Genomic DNA, 18,995 nt, shown 5'->3' on the forward strand with positions numbered 1-18,995 from the left:
CTTGGCTTGGAGAAGTGATTTAAAGAGACAAAGTCCTTCTCAAAGCTGGCCGATGGGGCAGCAGGGGCTGCAAGAGCCACCCAATATGTGCGAAAGAGCCACATTTGGCTTCTGAGTCACAGTTTGGCCACCTCTGCTCTAACCACTGGCATCTCTCAAGGAGTCTGGCATTCAAATCCCCACTTGCACTATATTTCTTTACTTCTGTCTCCTGCCTTTCCCCCTAATGAGAACCCAAAGTGGCCTCCATCATTCTCCCTCTCCTTCATTGTATCACAGAGCTTTGTGGTAGTGAACCTCCCAGGGGATTGTCGTTAAGGATAAACGGAAGGCAAGGGAGAACTATGCGAGTCACCTTGGACTCTCTGGAGCAGGGGTGTCAAACATGCAGTTTGGGGGCTGAATCATGCCCCCGGAGGGCTCTTATCAGGCCCCCAAGCAACTGGCTGTCATCTGCTTCCTTTTCCCTCTCTCTTGCTTCCTTCTCATCACAACTAGCTTTGCAAGGCTTGCTCAATTGCACAGGAGCTAGAGAACAAAACCTCTATTTTCTCCATTGGCTGAAGCTCCTTCCTTGGGGAGGAATAGCTTGCTTTGCCAGGCTCTCTCAATTGCACAGCAGAGCTACAGAGCTAATAGCTACTGAGCTATTTTCTCTATTGGCTGAGGCTCCTCCCTTGGGGAGAAATAGCTTGCTTTGCCAGGCTCTCTTGATTGCACAGCAGAGCCACTGAGCCAAGCCTCTCTATCTTCTATTGATGGAGGCTCCCCACCGCCCAAGTCCATGGGGAAGGAAAGAGCCAGAGCTTCTTTTGCCCAGTTTCCTGGATCCCATGGGAGAAATACAAAGAAAGCACCTTTTAAGAGCAATGAGTGCTAATATTTTAAGCATGTTTTAAGTTTTTAAAAAAAGTATATTTGTGTTTGTCTCTGTTCTTTATAAAATTTCTATCTCTGCTACCTAATCTTAAATAGGTACACACATGGCCCAGCCCGACATGGCTGGGCTCAACCAGACATGGGCTGGCCCAACAAGGTCCCTTTTATGTCAGGTCGGGCCCTCATAACAAATGGGTTTGACAGCCCTGCAATGTAGGAATGGAGGGTGGGACTGAATTGCGTGACAGTCGTGAGAGAGGGTAATTCTACAGGTGAAGCGTTTTTCCCCTTGGTAACTTTTACTCCGTTTCCGTCCACTGAACTCGCGTTTCCCCTGAGGCTTTAAAAGGGAGCCCTAGCGGGAGTGATCCTCACTAGAAGATCCTGATGCTGGGAAAAGAAGGGGGACGGCAAAAGACGAGGTGGCTGGACGGCGCTGCTGATGCAACTAACGCGAATTTGAGCAGACTTCGGAGGATGGTGGCAGACAGGAGGGCCTGGCGTGACTTGGTCCATGGGGTGGCAAAGAGTCGGACTCGACTGTGCGACTGAACAACAAAGCGGGAGTGTAAAAAAGCGACACCCTTTGCTCCTCTCTACTTTTATTAGAGGCGGACAACATGTGGTTTTCGACAGAAGGAAGGAGTGATTTTTTTTTATTTATTTAAAAACCCGGTATTTTCCAACCATCCTGCTCCTCAAAGACACGCGATGGGGAACCCGAAGCCGCACAAGGACACTAAGGAGACTGTAGCCCCTTTGTGAGTGTGCGTGAGGCGATCGAGACAGAGCGCCCCGCCCGCTTCTCGGCCTTTTTCTACACCCAGACACCCCGCCTTCTTTCCCTCCTGCGCGCGCACACGCCCCTTCAGCCGTTGCTCCGGGGCACGCACGCGACTGCGCCCCGCCCCTCGCCCCTTCCTCCCTCCCTCTCCCCCACGCGAGCCCCCCCGCCCTCCGCGGGCGCTGACGAGGAAGAGGGCGGAGGCGGACGAGGAGCCCGGAGCCGCTGCTCGCCTCGCCCCTTCCCTTCCCTTCCTCCTCTCAGTCGCTGCCAGACGTTGCCGGGGTGGCTCCTTCCCCCTTTTTCTTCGCCTTAACCCCCGCAGGCGCTCACATTTTTCTCGCCGCCTTCTTCGCTCCCTTTCCCTTCCCTTCCACTCCACCAGCGCGGCGGCAGCAGCAGCAGCAGCCCCTCGGCTCCGGCAGCCATGAACCCCAGCTGCGCCCGTTGCGGCAAGATCGTTTACCCCACGGAGAAGGTGAACTGCCTCGACAAGGTGGGTGCTGCGGGGGGAGAAGGAGGCGGGGAGGGGAGGGGTGGAAGCAGGGAGGGCGAGAACCGACCTCGGGGTGGGGTGGGGATTGCGGGGCAGGGAGGGCGGCTGGGAAGGGGCGGCGGCTGGGAGCTGCTGGAAGTGTGTGCAATTGGGGGGAGGGGGTTAGATTAGGAAGAGAGGGGAGAGGTAGCTGACGGCGGAGGGAGGGGAAGAGAAGGAGTAACTTGTGGGGTTGGATAAGGGAGAAGGGGCAACCTGGGGATTGGGAAAGGGTAATTTTGGACTGGATTGGGGGCTGAATAAGAGAGGGGAAGGGGCAAATTGGGGGTTGGGGAAGGGTGCGATTTAGGGGTGGATTGGGAGTTGGGGAAGGGAGGGGAAGGCAAATTGGGAGTTGGGGATGGGTTCATTTGGGGGTGGATGGGACTTGATAAAGGAAGGGAAGGTCTGATTTGGGGGTAGATGGAAGTAGGTCAGTTAGGGGTTGAGAAAGGTGGTAAGGGGGGTTGGGCAGGGTGTGATGTAGGGGTGGGTTGGGGTTTGGGTAAGGAAGAGGTGAGGATAGATTGGGGTAGGAGAAGGGGCAAACGGGGGGTTACGGAAGGGTTTGATTTAGGGGTAGATTGGAGTTTGGATAAGGGAGGGAAAGGGGACAGTTTGCGGGTGGGTGGAGTAGGGGAGGGAACTAGAGCACTGTCCTGGGGGAAATTGGCAGGGAAGCAATACAGGCCCCCAAGTGAGGAATTGGCAGAAGGAGAGTTGAAAATAAGGAAGTGAGTGGGAAGGCAAAAAGGGAGGGAGGGAGGCTTTGATAGCTAGTGGAATGCAAGAGGTGAAGAAGGGGTAATTGGTCATGGGAAGAGAGACCCAAGGCAGCTTGGATTAAAAAGAGAGGTGGCAAAGGCTTGAGGGAGAGGTGAGTAGGTAGTAGTTGCTGCGAATGGACCCAGGGAAGGACGGATGTGAGAAATGGGTGAGGTGCCTGGGAGAAGGGGGGGACAGGTCTGGGTGGGCTAATAGGTTGCTGTATGAAGGCAGCAAATGTGAGTTCTGATGGAGGACCAAAGAGGGGTTGAATAAGCAGGGTGCATCTAGGGGGTGTAAGTGAAAAGAGGGGGAAATGAGGTACACCAGAGGAACCAGGTGTGGAGGCTTTTTTATTGACCTGTGGAGGATAACTAGCTTGGTTTAGGTCGGTCAAATGTAGTGTTTTGTATATGGCCTGCTTCAGTGAGAAATGCAATTTGGTGCTTGACTTTGGGAGGGGGGATTACAGAAAGGCAGAATGGGAAGGGTTTAATAAGACTGATGATCTGTGTTAACAGCTGGTCCCTTTGAGGATGAAGTGACTTGGTAGGCTGCAGATGTTTGATCCCACATATGTCATTGGATAGTGATAAGCTATGTGTGTGTGGGGGATGTAATTTCACTTCGAGTTAAAAGGTTAAGGCAGCTAAGATTCTCCATGGAATGGGAGTAAAAGGCTAGAATACCTAGGAATTGACACATCCCTACAGTGTCTCCTTTTTGAGAAAGACTTGGGTTTAGGGGACAGAAGCAGAAGATTGTTTTGAGGTTCATAAACATGCAATATCAACAGGATAAATGACTGCAAGTGATTGCGTATAAGATTCATTACACACAATTAAGGTTTGGAGCCTGCTGTTTATTTAGGTGAGCTCAACTCACATACCTTCCCACTAAATGAGAATGCTATAATATGAAAAATCTGCTTTTGAAGATTTACAGGGAATGATGGCTACCAAAGCAGATTTCCCATGTTATAGCACAAGGATGGCCACTCAGAATAAATATCAGATGTTTGAGAGCCGCAAGACATAAGCATCAGATGATTGAGAGGTGAATAGAAGGAGGGAGAGATAGGTGGAAATAAAGCAACTTTAAATGTCCACTTCAATCCGCTGACTGGCTTGGCTGGAGAAATGATTTTAGAGCAATTCCTTCTCCAAATTGGCTGGTGGAGTGATGGGGGCTTTGAGAGTCACGTAATATGTGTGAAAGAGCCATGTGGCTCCTGAGCCACAGTTTGGCCACCCTGTTATAGCATTCTCATTTAGTGGGAAGATATGTGAGATGAGATCACCTAAGTAAACAGCAGACCCCCAAACCTTACTTTCTCCTGCCACTTTTCTTTGTTTAAGCTGCTGTTAAGTTCAGTTTGCTTACATTTCTGGTAGCATTTCTTCTCAATTATCTAAGAAGAAAGTGTGGCATAAAAGAAGACTGCTGGAGAACAGCACCTTCTCAATTCCTCGAGTTCATGTTGCAAAGTGAGGGAAAAACCACCATGGAACAACTGAATTGGTGTTGGGGATGTTCCAGATTTGACTGCCAAGTTCAGAAAACGTTTCTGAACTGTCTTGATGGCTGTTGATTTGAAAAAAAAATCTGTGTCATTGCCACATTTTGTGGAATTTTTTTCTTCAGTGTTTTTAAAATTGCTTTTTGTGAACAATTAACAGAATTTTTCCAGTGCTTATATTCCACGGTAACAAACGCAGCTGGGTGTCTCAACAGACAAAATGAAAAGGATTCACAGGGAATAACTAGCTGTCATCTGCTTTACATTAAATTCTGGTCTCCTGCCTCCACCCTTCAAACTGATTGTTCTGCAGTGCCTCCAACTTTCAAAAGTTAATATTGGGCTTATAGATCTCTTGTAAGAATTGATTCCTCATTTTGCAGTTATGGTAGCTTACAAATATTTTAATTGCAGCCTCCTCCCTGTGGTACTCCATAGTTAAGGAGAAGTCAGTTGTGTGTGTTTGTCAATATTCTCAGTGAAAATGTCAATTCTGGTTTGCCTTTCGGTTGCTAATACCTGCATTTGGGGGCTGTTCCTTCCAGGAAAATGTCTCTGTGGCTTGTCCTTTAAATGAAGATGTTTTGATGCAAGATTCCAAAATGAAGAGGTTCTACTCTTTGCTCTCCTACCATATTCTAGGGGCAGCTGATGGCCATGCTAGATGTGATCATGGCAGAACAGGTTGTTTAAACCTCAGTTTCCTCAGGGGAACAAAGAGAGCTGTATCCTGGCTACGCCTACTGCTTAACTCCTTGTTATAATATTTGAGCTTGGCTGAGGGGGGAAAAACACCTGGGGGGATCAGACTGTGGGAGGGGTAAGCTACAGATGAGAGTGAGCTTAGCCTTGCCCTGCTAAGTCGTGGGTTTAAATGAATGGGTCTGCTATCATTATCTAATGAGCTTCCTGTGGATAGACAATTGCAGAGTAGGGATGTGGTTCCTTATCATTCTGAAAGGGAGGATGTTCTGTGTAAAGGGCACTGACTTTAAAGGAAAACACAAACCGAAGTATTGAGGAGTGGCTGGCCTTTTCTGTGGGTCTCTTACAGTTGTGTGCCATGTGGTAATTACACTCGTCTCTCCCTTTCCTGTCCGCTGAAAGAAAGTCCAAACTTTTAGGTACTCAATACAGTATCAAGATCTGGGATTTCTTCTAGTGCTGGATATGCTGTGTAACACTCTCTTTGAAGGTGGCAAGGAATACAGAACTATTGCCGTGTTAGGGTTGTGAATGGCAATATCTGTGCCTAGAAGATGGAGGAGTCTTACTCCAGTATTGATTGATCTGGAGATTTGTGATGTAAATAGTAGACAGTGAGAACCTTTTCCTTTAACACAGTAGTGGGACAGAATTTAACAGTGCTAGATAGTCAGGAGCCCGCTTGACTTGGTTCCATTCAGAGCAAGCTATTCTATTTTTTATTTTTAGTTAGAATCAAACTTAACATTTGGAAGTACTTCCAAAGTGAATAGAGGAAGGAAGGGGTCTATCTCAAGTTCATAGCTGAGGCAGGTGCCCTCCTCCTTGCATTGTAGTTGAGTTCAACTCAAGCAGAGATTCATGTGAAGCTCAGTTGTACATTTGGCATTACATGTGTTCTGAATTGTTTTGGGACTTAGCCAGGGTACCAGATTGAGCATTGTCACTTCAGGCTTTCACTGGAACTTCCAGCAAAACAAAATTTGTGCAGTGTAGATTCCATTGATCAGCTCAAGTTATAGTTATATCCAGTTGCTTAGATCGTAAGTCATGTAAGTTGAGAACTGCATTAGAGTGATTTTACAGGGGAAATGTTAATAGAACATTATGATTCACTTCCATATATGGAGCCAACTGGCAGGTTATATAAAAACTTCAGTTTAGTGTAATTTTCCTTAGTATGCAGATCCCTATCCCATCAGTTTTATAGATAACAAATTTCATGTAACTCCCACTTCCTGGTATTGTACATAGTTGGTATTGTGATTTCGATGACTTAATTCCAACTGCAGTTTCTAAGTTATTTTTTAAAGTGTGGGTACAGGGAAACTTTTGGCTGTAGTATTTTAGGCATTCACTTCCACTATGAGGTGTTTGTAAGGACTGCTGTTAATGCAAATCAGAATTGAATCTCTTGAATGGTCTGCATTGTGCGATATAAAATGGTACTTGGTAAGTTTATAGCAATTACTTTTTGAGATCACAGCTAATTCACAGGTGCATCATTCCTGTACCTTGTGTCCTGCTATAGGAACCTCACTGAATAAAAAGCTGTGATAAAAGCTGTATTTTACTACAAAATGTTTCATAATTTTTCTTCCTCCTGTTTTTTCAATGACCACTTGGGATGGAGCAGAATTTTTCTATGCAGATACAAAACTGAGGGTGAGCAACAATGGACTCCCTCATTGAGCTTTAGATGTCATCCACTAGGCAAAACCGGTCATTGCATTTTGTAGCTTACCGAGCATGACTTTCTTAGTCTCAACCATTCTTACAGCTGTATTCACACAGATATGCACACAGCTGATAGACATGTCAACAGATGATGTTTGATTTCCATATTAATCTTGCATGGTGTGTAGTACTGTCCTTTTATCTTTCTTCTTTTGGACTGCATTGGGTGCAGTTGTATGAAGATGCCTTTTGTGCTTGTGGTTTCTACAGTTATAGCTGCACCGGCATTCTCTGTGATCAGAGGGGTCTCCAGTATGGGAAGCATGAAGTCCATCCGGATTTTCACACAGATAACAGATGAGCAGTGGGTAACAGATAAGCAGTGGAGGCATATGTTTATAGATTCTCCTAACTTTTTTCCCCCCAACATTCATCATTTATTGAGATTAGTATATATAACAAATCCATAGTAATAATAAGTATTTAACAATTAAACAAACAAAAATTACATAGTTCATAATTATCCACTCATCCAACACCCTGTGACCCGTCACCCTTGTTGCCCATACTTATCTATCACTGCCTATTGTATGCCTAGTACTTGATATAGCTCTCTGGACCACCTTGGCCCCCACAGCCTAGAGGGAACTATGTTCAAAATCACATCCCGGACCCTGTAAATTATTGACAGCCGCCAAAAATGGTGCCCAAATGTCCTCGAATTGTTGTTGTTGCATCATTCGTCGGTAGACCAGCCTTTCATCCACCGCCAATCGCAGCATGTCCTCTAACCATTGCACTACGGTTCCTGAAAAATCCGTTCTCCATATCTGCATGATTATCCTCTTTGCCGTCATCAGTGCCCGAAATCCCCAATATCGCTGTGGGCGAGACAACACCCATGTTGACGGGAAGTGGTTTAAAAGAACTTGCATGGCTGTAAATCTGTGCTGACCTCCCAATACGCGGTTTATCCACCTGAGTATATCGCCCCAGAAATCAAGCAGCACCGGACATGCCCAGATCATGTGGCTTAGCCCCGCTTCACTTCCCTGGCATCGCCAACATGCTGGTGAAGTCAAGAGGTTAAATTTGTGTAGTCGAACAGGTGTCCAGTAAATACGGAAATGAATTTTTTGCTGAATTAATATCAAGCGTTGATCTTTAGAAACTTTTCGGATCACCCTGTTGATTGTGAACCATTGGAATGGTAAAATGTTAAGGTTCAGTTCATCTGCCCATTTTACCCGTAATTCTTCAATTAGCTGTTGTTGTTGCGTCCCATATCGAAAGTGCGTGTACAGGGCTTGCACTGGATTATCTTGTTGCCATGTCCGCCTTAATACAGCTAAAAGGGATGGTGGATCAGGGGCAGCCAAGGCATCCGGACCCAGCAACTGCGTCAGCGCCGTCTTTATTTGGTAATAATGTAGCCATTGGTTAGATTCAAGATTATACTTGTCTTGAAGCTCCTTAAATGTCCAGAATTCTTCTCTGTTTGGGTCTCGTAGATGATCAAGAGATGTTATCCCTTTTTCAATCCAACCCTTCCAGACCACTTGGCACCCTCCAATCCTCAATTCTGGGTTTCCCCAAAGAGTCATTGATCCATGTAAGAAGGCGTTAAAGCCTTGCTTGGTACCTATTAGCTGCCATAATCGCCTGGTGGCCTGAACTGCTGGAAGCAATACTTCCCCTTGGTGGTGCTTCGAACCCAAAACCTCTAGCGTAGAAAGAGGGGCCACTGTTGAAGCCTCGAGGGCCACCCAGTCTGGAGATTCCTTCCCTACATCTTGCCTCCACTTACTAACACTTGCCAACATATAGGCCCTATGGTATGCACTTAAGTCTGGCATACCAAAGCCACCTTGATCAATTGGGAGCTGGAGCCTAGCCAAGGAAAGTCGCGGCCTTTTCCCTTCCCATAAGAAGTTTGTTATTAGAGTATTGACTCTTTTAAACCACTTCTGTGGAATATACTGATGGAGACCTCGGAGAACATAAAAGAAGCGGGGGAAAGTAACCATCTTGAGGGCATTCACTTTACCCCACAGTGACAATGGGATGGGTTTCCATCGGGTAAAGTCAGCTTGTGTTTTCTCCAGGAGCTTTCTAAAATTCATCCCCACTAAGTTTTGACTTCGATTGGGAATTTGTATTCCTAAGTATTGAATCGAGTCCTCCTGAAGTCTAAACCGCCTTCCCACTGCCTCAGGAGTCTTCTTACCGCCCACTTGGAGTACCTCTGTTTTCCCCCAATTCACTTTGTAGCCTGCAAGTTGGCCAAATTCTTCAGTAAGCTTAATAATTGCTGGAAAAGAGGACTCTGGCTCAGTCACCATCAAAAGGGCATCGTCTGCATATAACAGAATTTTAAATTCGCTGAGACCGTGCTTCATACCATATATGTTCGTCCTTTGGCGTACCGCCTGGGCGAGAGGCTCAATGCAGATGTTAAACAGGAGTGGGGAAAGCGGACACCCCTGTCTTGTGCCGCATGCCAAATCGACTACTCCAGACTGCTCTCCATTGACTCTAATTCTCGAGGTCGCATTCTGATATATCAACTGGGTCCACCGAAGGAATTCTACCGGAAAGCCCAGGTATGTCATCATCTTCCTCAGGAACCCTCTGTCCACACGGTCAAATGCCTTCTCAGCGTCAATAGAGATTAGAAACGCAGATTCCGGCTTCTCATTATAAGTGGCTATTAAGTCAGTAATTAACCGAACATTATCAGCTCCCGAGCGACCTCGGATAAAGCCTGCTTGAGCTCTGTTCACCACCGAAGCTATTACTGATTGAAGGCGTTGTGCTAATATAGCCGTCAGTATCTCCTAACTTGAACTGATCTCAAAAAGTTCGGGGATTTAAAAATACTAACCAGTTAGCAAATGCACTTTAATATTCTGAACACTGTACATATTATAGACCAAGGATTCTCAATATATTGGTATACATAAAGGCCTTCAAAGTTAATAGCTATATGGTTACAAACTTTTATAGGTACATACTTGGTGGTATACTTACTATTTTCTGCTGTTAATGACTTGAATGAGTGGTTTATTCTTGTCTGCTGCGACATTGGAATTGTGAATTGCATAGCTCTTGGCTGCATGATCTTGAAATACAGTTTGCAGAGAGACTGAAGTCTGCATATATACAGGAGGTGAGAAGATTGTGGTTTTGAATTGTTGAGTCTCTCTGCAGACCTGCATCTTGGTGGTAGAAGTCTTGTTATTGCCTAAATGTCCAGATGCTTTACCATGAACAAAACAGATCTTCATAGGGAATTAGTTATAAACTTACAAAAAAATCTACAATATGAGGCCAGTTCTGCAAACGCCAAAATTTCAGGTGGACTTTGAATGTCACTGAGTCAAGTCTTGGGTTTTGGGGAGGACTTACCTTTCCTTTTGACTGCTGTGGGCTTCAAAAAAGAAAAGAAAAATACAGCACAAGTCTTAAATGAAATGTTATGATGGAGCATGAAATTAGTTACATTGCAGGTGAATAGAGAACAGGTTTTTCCTGCTGGGAACTAGAGGGGTCTGCTTTACTGAGGAATGTAGGAAATTTCTGCAAAAGGAGTTGGTGCATAGGTGAAGTTACAAATTTGTTGCCCTAGGCAGACAAAGTGAGAAAGACTCCCTTTGCTCCAGTAATGAGTCATTACATTCTTCTGTCATATTGGGTTGTGGTGATGTTTAAATATTGGGTGTGGTGCTTTTCATTCACACCAGAAGCTTCATAGTTTTTTCTAAGTATTCTGAACATGAGTGGTTTAGGAGTTTAAGAGTACTAAACACAATCATGCATCTGGACATTAAGCATGTTTGGCCTTTGCTTCATATTAATGCTCATTTGTAAATCTGTAGTCATTAGGGTTTGTAGAATCTTTTGGGATCAAGTGCCGTGTTCTACTGGAGAAAGTTTTCCTTACAGACGTTTCGTTCTCAGCTGCGGAGAATCCCGAAAGATTCTACAAACCCTAATGATGTTACCAGCCGTGAAAACCTGAAATCTTTGATAAATCTGTAGTGTTTGCATTTGGTAAAAAACTGGATTTTTACAGGAAGGGATCTTAAAATCCAAATTGATGTGATCATATGACAAAGTAAGCTGTAGCTTACACGACATCCATTAGCTTCTCCAGAATTGATGCTTGTTCCCTTCTATTTAAAGCAGTTTCTAGTCCTCATAGATACAGAGAAATTGTAGTAGAATGATTTATAAATCAGCCAAGCTGGTTTAAACCAGCTAGAATGATTTATAAACCAGCCAAGCTGTGGCTGAGATATCTGGGTTTGTAATGGTAAACTGATCTGCATCTGCCTTGCACATGTCCATAGCCCTGTATGGCTTTTTGCTCATCGCTGGAAGGGTCTTTGGCTTTCTCTTGCCAAAATGAATTTCATCCAATTTTTGTTTCTTATAGTAATCTGCTTTTCATGGGTGGAAGTCCTTATTTTTGAAATGTTAATTTTTCTGATAGAGTAAATTGTGAACATTTTCTTTAAGAATGGTGCATTTGCAAAAAATGTAAACTTCTGGATGTAAATGGCCCTGTAGATTCTGCCACTGTCTACATAGCTGCCAGTGGGCCTACCTGGGCATGTATATTGTAGCTCATGATACCCACCATATGCTTTACCCTGTGCTGTTAATCCTGAAATCCTTCATATTCATCTGCAGAATTTGGTGTGTGTTAAAGGCAAAAGAAGAGCCTTTTAATTTGCCTAGCTTGCATGAACAGGCTACATGAATAAGTGTTCACGCTGTGGAAGTTGAAAGAAATTAGGATAGACTTTCAGAAAGCGGAAGAATCAGTGAAAATACTTGAGCCTTTTTTGTGCTTATCCACAAAACATGGACTCTCTTGGTAGCAACTGCTTGGCTACAAGAGTTTGGCAGTTCATATTGTGTTGCTCAGGTAACATATGTGACGGGCGTTTTCCACTTGCTGTCATTGTAGTTGTTGGTTGATAACAATGCTGCCTGTTGCCAGAGTGGAGTCTGTTTCTTCCTTAGGGCATTGTGCAGGAGGAAGGCACCTCTCAGCTAACTCATTTAGTCCTGGGGTTCCAGAACTCATCTGCATTCTCACAATCAGCAAAACAAAAACATTATTCCCTTTAAGTATGCATCTGGAAATTGAGGCTGTTCCTACATCAATCTTGCATGAGATGAGCAGTCTTCTGAGACCAGATGGGAAGCCTAGGTTGGCTTTGAAGTAACTGTGAAGGGAGACCTTCCTTGGTATATCCAGATTATGTTTCTGTGCTTAAGGCTGCATAAGGCAACTTCCTGTCTGACAAGAGGCCTCTTGTTACAGCTGGGTGACAGGTTGCAAATATTTCCTTTTAAGGTTCAAGCTTGTGTCAGTATAACACAATTTTTTTTTAGGGCTGAGCAAATTGTGTAAGGTATTAATGCTTGTTTCTTAAAAACAAACAAGTTACCAGTAACTGAACGTTCAGGATTTCCCCCTGAGACTTTAATTAAACACAGTGTTTTGGGTTGAGTAGTCACAATAGAAAGGCCTTTGAGCATATTTCTCATCAAGCATTGTACAATCCTACCTAGAATTCTAGCCTTATTCAAAATACCATTTCTAGATCAAATTAGCATCCTTCAGGTAGGAAGTAGTAGTCTATTAAAAGCTTTTACCCTCCCATTTATCAACTCTTCTTTTTCGTTTTCCTCCAGTTCTGGCATAAAGCATGTTTCCACTGCGAGGTCTGCAAGATGACCCTCAACATGAAAAACTACAAGGGCTATGAGAAGAAGCCATACTGCAATGCGTAAGTTGCTTATAATGCTTACCGTCTGTTCCCTTCTTGATAGCACTAAAAGTGAAAAATATACCGTATTTTTCGCTCCATAAGACGCACCCGAGCATAAGACGCACCTAGTTTTTAGAGCCGTTTGTGTGAATTTAGAGGCATTTGTGTGAATTTTTTGCAGTATTCGCACCTTAAGACGCACACACTTTTCCCTCAACCTTTTTTTGGAGGGAAAGTGAGTCTTATGGTGCAAAAAATACAGTAATTAAAAGGGGCTGTGTGGATCAGTAAGCCTATATGTTGGTTTGTTGAATTTCCTTACTAGAGGAAAGATGAGCAGGGCACCTCCGATCTGTGTTTCAGAGCAATCTTATTTGGTCTTTTGGCATGCTTCTAAAGGTTTGTCATTCTTGTGGATAGTATTTCTGTAGTAGTGCTTATTTAGTTAATGGTACCAGTATGTTTGATGATAATAGAGAGTATGAAATATCATGGTTCTTTGTATAATGCTTGCAGTCTAAACACAGATGGTTAGGACAAGGAACAGTAAGGACTTCTTCCATTTTGGTGGGAGAAAACCCTTTGTATTTCTTTTCTGGAATAAGTGAAAGGCTTTTTTAAGGAAAGAGTTTATTCATTCAAAGTGTATACTGTGAATGTAAAATCTACAGGATTCATGTGTACATAATAGATATAAACCATGTATTTTCCAGGGCATATTTATTTATTTTATTTATAGCCCACCCTGAAACCATCTCAGAGCGGGTAAAATCAAATCATTAAATACAAATATAATTTTAAAATATCTGAGGCAGCAATTACAATAAATACAGTAAAATATAGTATAAATACAACAATTCTATAAAAATCCAAACAGCTGTGAAGAGGAATGGGGAGACATAAGGGGAGGGGAAAGGAATAAGAGGGGGAGGCCAAATTAGCTACCAGCTAGGGCCCCTATACTGCCTTCTACCATAGGCCCAGCAGAATAACTCTGTTTTGCAGGCCCTGAAGAATTGTACTAAATTCCACAGGGTCCTGATCAATGTTACCTCTAAACTACAGAACCTTGTGAGCAAAAATTCTACTTTGTGAGCTACTGGTGTTAAAGTTGTGAGCTGCTGCATAAATCATTGTGATCTGGGACCATTTTTCCTGAGCTAAGACAAAAATGTGTGAGCTGGAGGTTAAAAATCTGTGAGCTAGTTCATGCTAACTCAGTTTAGAGGGAACCCTAGTCCTGATCTCTTCTGGAAGAGAGTTCCACCAGGCTGGGACCAGAGCCTAGGAAAGAAGGATACTCTCTGGGCTGGGGGACCACCAGTAGATTTTGATTGCTTGATCATAATGCTTTGTGGGGGACATACCAGAACAGGCTCACTGTTAAGGGCTTTAAAGGTCAACGCCAGGACCTTGAACTTGATCTAGTCCATGATCTGGAGCCAATGCAGCCAATAGAACATTTAAATGAAACTAATATCTTCCACTATTTAAGTGTTACTTGCTTTAGTTAAAAAGCTTAAATGTGTATTTAAGTAGGCTGCAAATTCATTTATACCTTGTCTTTCTTTCCAAGGGAACCTAAAGTAACATATCATTCTCCTCTCCTCCATTTTATTTTCACAACAACCCTGTGGGGGTAAGCTAGGCTGAGAGTGCAATTGGCCTAAGGTCATCCAGCAAGCTTCTATGGCAAATTGGGGATTCAAACCTGGGCCTCCCAAATCCTAGTCTGACATTCTAACTATACCATGGTTGCTCTCTTCAGTTTAAATCTATATCTGAACAAGCTGCTAGTCCTACTGTAACTGTATAAGACTGTTTCTTGCCTTTCAGATGGCAAAAACTTTAATAAGTGATAGAGTAACATAGGGTGCAGCACTCTGCAGCACTGTGTGCATTTGCAGCTTTGCATATGGGAAAATTCTAAAGGGTATGCTCAAATCCCATAAATTTTGTATATGCTAAGTTATAAATTATGCTAAGTTCTAAATTGTATATGCTAAGTTATAAATTATTTATTTTTATTATGAATGTTTTATTATGAATGTTATTGTTAAGTTGTTCACCACCTTGAGCTGTGTGTATTCAGGGGTAGGGCAGTCTATAAATTTAAATTATAAATAAATTATAAATACATTTTTTATGTTGACAATAAGAAAAGTTTAGACTGGATTAGTATTTCATATGTTTAAACTTTTCTTAAAATTTCTCTGTGTGTAGTTTATTATGTTTCATAAAGGGAAAAATTGGGTTGGGGAGGAAAGGATAGAGGGAAAAATACAAAAAGGGGAAGAGAGAGATATCCTTTTTTTGTGGTTTCAGAATTTCTGGATATATTACATCTCTGGTTAGGACATGGGTGGTGGAAAGTACAGCAAATAGTGTGGATGCAAACTAGTGGCAGCAATTCAGAAAAAGGTAGCGGGTATTGAGGGAGGTATTTGACAAAGATGGGTTCCAGAGACAGAAAACTTTCTTACATGGTAGGATGGTGGCATGAAAAGGAAGAAATGTAGAGAGGCAACACTAGAAGTACAAAGAGGTATCAAAGAAGACAGTGAATTGAAATATAAAACTATAAGTGCTTTGAGAAGTAATGGTTTAAGTGTATAATTATATTTGGAAGAGGGACACAATCATTGTATTGGAGACAAGAAAACTTCTAGAGACACATTTAGAAAACAGGTTGGGAAAAGCTGAGAAAGAATTGGTGCTTAAATATTGGCATCCTCTGGAAACATCTACAATTTTCATAATGTATTTGCCATCAGAGCTGTGTACTTGGAAATTTTTTTAAAAACCCAGATTGCCTAGAATTCATATATTACTGCATAAGGGCTTGAGTAAGAGAGTTTCACTTGGAAACAGTTCTAAAGATGTCAGAAGGGATGCTGATGTTTTCTCTATCAGTGAAAACCTTGGTAATTTAATTTAGATATTAATCCTTATAAGCTTTTTGTTCACAGTGCAAACACTTTGAACTCTTAAACTTTGGTAAACGCACGCTGGTCTGCTCTGAAAATGGAAATAAGTATGTAAATATAAGAAATAACATGAAGGACTAGAAACACTGGGATTAATTGTGGTCTATTGGTATAAAACAACCTTGTCTGAAACCTGTGAAAGGCGTGACTGCTTCTGAAGCCCTTAATCCAGGTCTGTTGTTTGGCATCCTCAGCAATGGAAAAATTAATATTGCTCCACAGGGATCTTCTATGAGATTAACTTACTGGTAACAAAGAGAATGAAACTGTTTTCTACTAATAACTCCAGGCACATCCAGTTTTCTTTGTGGAGGCCCTGTTCTGACATTTCTACTTATGCCACCTACCATTACCTACTTATGTTGTCCAGACATATGTGATGTTTCAGTTTAGACTGATCTCTCTGACCTACATAGCTAAGAGGAACCAGTGCCAACTGTGCATTGTAGTGGGAAAGATCCTACTTTTTCTCCTGGTGCGCTTTCTGTGTTCCTAGCTGCATACTTAAATATATGTAGCCTTTACTAATGGGAGAGAAGCAGCAATCTAAGAAGGTAGGCCACTACCACCCCCCAGCTCTTTAGTGGCCAAGATGGGTGGCCCCTGTCATAGTGTGATGCCTTCAGGCCACCACAGCCTCACTAAACTTGTGTTTTCTGTTCCGCCTGCCTTCTCTGAGAATGAGCTGTTCTGTGAGCTCTGTTCACATCCTGTTACTCATAAGGCAAAGAATGAAGACATTGCTTGATGGGAAGATAGGGAATAATGGGATAGAGCCGCATTGACTTTGAATAGGAATTTGGGAAATGCACACATACAGGAATAGTGTAATAGATTTCAAGGACACCAAGGGTCCAAGTCCAGAGTGGGAAGGGAACAGTTCTGACAGACCTTCCCACCCCAGACTTTGTGCCCAATTTTGCAGCACAGAATTTGACTTGTGACACAAGATATCTAGCATGAAACTTCATTTCCAAGAGCCTTGGTTTTTGTTTGGTTTATTATTTAACTTGGTTTGTTTTTCTTTTGTGTAATGCAAAATGTTCAACTTGGAAAAAATTCTATGTTTTTAGTGAGTCTATTTTTAAGAAGTGTTTCCATTTTCAAGCAGGGGCATTTAAAATGTTTATTTTCAATTGAAAATGCAGCCACAGCTTGAGGGCACGATGTTTGAATTAGTCCCCTTTTCTCTTACAGAAGGGAATGCAATTATTAATATAATACTTGCTAAGATATATGCTTTTCTCTTAGATCTGTTATCTTTATTTTTATGCAAATGTATTCACATTTCATGTGTTAAAACCTGCCTAGTTGACTGAGATTTCTTTAATTGAATGGTGACAACCCGTAATTTTAACCCTTATAGTAGGAAAGTCGTACTTCAAAACATGCAGGCAGTGCTTGAGAAGTTCTAGAGCTGAAGTGTTCCTTGTCCCATTGCAGGTGCTTTTGTTTCTTCAGCCACTGAATCTTCAAGCAACAGATTTACTATAAAAAGCCTAAACTGAATATTCTAAGGCAGGGAGCCTCCTGCATATTTATACTTTGCCATAATATTTTAGCTAGGAGGGAGTGGGGTTCAGCTCCAATCATTGCTGTCAAAGCTACATCTTAGGTGTTCCTAGTGTCGCTCACAAGGCCCTCCTTTCTAAGCAGTCTCCATAAAAACTAGAACTACACAATGAAGTCCTATCATTCTCTGTGGAGTGTGGAGGAAAAAAGGCCACGTTTATGCTGGCAGAAGTGAGCTTGTTTTTCCAAACATGTTTAATACAGGCTTTCTTCTGTCCATGCTCTGGCTGCCTGCCAAGCTGTAAGCTTATTTCTCAGTGAGAGCAGTAGGAAGAAGGCTGGGCGTCCTCTCTGCCTTCTTGATGCCATACGGTAATCTGAACATAGCTTTCCAATAGGAGCCCTTGCTGCTTGATTGTGTCATCTGAGACTTTCCTGTTCTGATGAAGGGGAACGGGGTATGTTTGCTCTGTTCTCTGTCAATAGGCTCTAAAAATGAATCACGCTGATCAGTGAAATGCCCCAGTGTTAGCGTACTGGTGCAGTGTAGTGCTAGAACTATTAACTGGGATCTATTTGGAATGTGTGTGATTGAAAACTTGCTTCTGCCATGAACTTGCTAGATGACTTTAGGCAAGTTGCCTGCTGTCCTTTCTGCACCCTCTTCCCATCTGCAGTGTGGGGAGAAGGCTGACCCTACCTTATACATTAGTTTTAAGAACTTCAATAAAGTCCTTGTGAGCCTCTGATGTATTTATTGATGGGATTTATATCCCACCCTACTTCGCATGCAGGCTCAGTGTGGCTCACAGTCGTCTTAGAATACAGTAAAACAATATCAAAGCACAACCATACAATAAAACATTAATTTATACAAGTTTATAATTAAGCACCCAGTTTAAAATGCCAGATGGCCACACAACTATTAGATTCATTTCAGTGTAAGCTGAACAGTCTGGTGGAATATGTCAGTTGCTTCTGGCGTCATTGAATAGATAGCATCATGGAGCAATTGAACTGGTTGAGGCAAGGCAGACATCTTTCACGCTGGGGATTACTAAATGGTGCTGGTCCAAAGAATGCAAAGCTCTTTGGGGCACATGGGGAGAGACAGTCCCACAGGTATGCTGGTCCCTGGCTGCATAGGGCCGTAAAGGTTATTACCATAACCTTGGACCTGATTTGGGACTCAACTGGCAACCAATGCAATTGGTGCACCATTGGCCTAATGTGCTCCTGCATAGCCATCCCTATCAGTAGGTGCACTGCCACATTTTGTGCCAGCTGGAGTTTCCAGGTCAGCTGGTAGGCCTGCGTAGAGTGAGTTACAGTAATCAAGTCTAGAAATGACCAGTGCATGGATCACTATTGCCAAGTCCCGGGAGCAAAAGTAGGGGACCAGTTGCCTGACTAGCCAAAGATGGTAAAAGGCTCATCTGGCAGCTGCAGTGACCTGGGCCTCCACAGAAAGGGAGGTTAAGGGTGACAGTCTCACCCACTCACACTCAGGTCTCGGTCATGCATACCAGGTCTGCATTTTGCACTGCGAGATAATCCTGTAGAGTTGAGGTCTTATTAATAGACCTGGCATCGCATGACATCAGTGTTAGCCTCACTACCAGCATCCCTCTGGATGGAGCGAAGGTTGGAAGGGGACTGGGAGTAATCGTATCTTTATCTCTGGACTCCTATGCCCACCGTTATACCTCCTACATCCTCCGATCTCCAGAATCCCCAATATTATTGTGGCCTCCCCTGCTAGCTCCTCCCAGCTCAGATCTAATCCTACATGGTATCCTCCTGGGCCAACAGTAGCAATACAAGGATCAACTCACTAACATTCACT

General features: G+C 43.2%; 1 protein-coding gene across 1 annotated transcript in view; it reads left to right on the forward strand.

Annotated features, from left to right (window-relative positions):
- Positions 1-1,722: 1,722 nt before the first annotated feature.
- The window catches only part of LASP1 (LIM and SH3 protein 1), a 57,390-nt gene continuing 40,117 nt past the window's right edge, over positions 1,723-18,995 (forward strand). The window contains exons 1-2 of the mRNA XM_060255312.1: positions 1,723-2,159; positions 12,574-12,668. Coding sequence (XP_060111295.1) covers positions 2,091-2,159; positions 12,574-12,668 — 164 coding nt within the window. The 5' untranslated portion in view covers positions 1,723-2,090. The remainder of the gene's footprint in view (positions 2,160-12,573; positions 12,669-18,995) is intronic.

Source organism: Heteronotia binoei, chromosome 15, assembly GCF_032191835.1.
Source record: "Heteronotia binoei isolate CCM8104 ecotype False Entrance Well chromosome 15, APGP_CSIRO_Hbin_v1, whole genome shotgun sequence".
In the NCBI taxonomy this organism is placed as follows: Eukaryota; Metazoa; Chordata; class Lepidosauria; order Squamata; family Gekkonidae; genus Heteronotia; species Heteronotia binoei.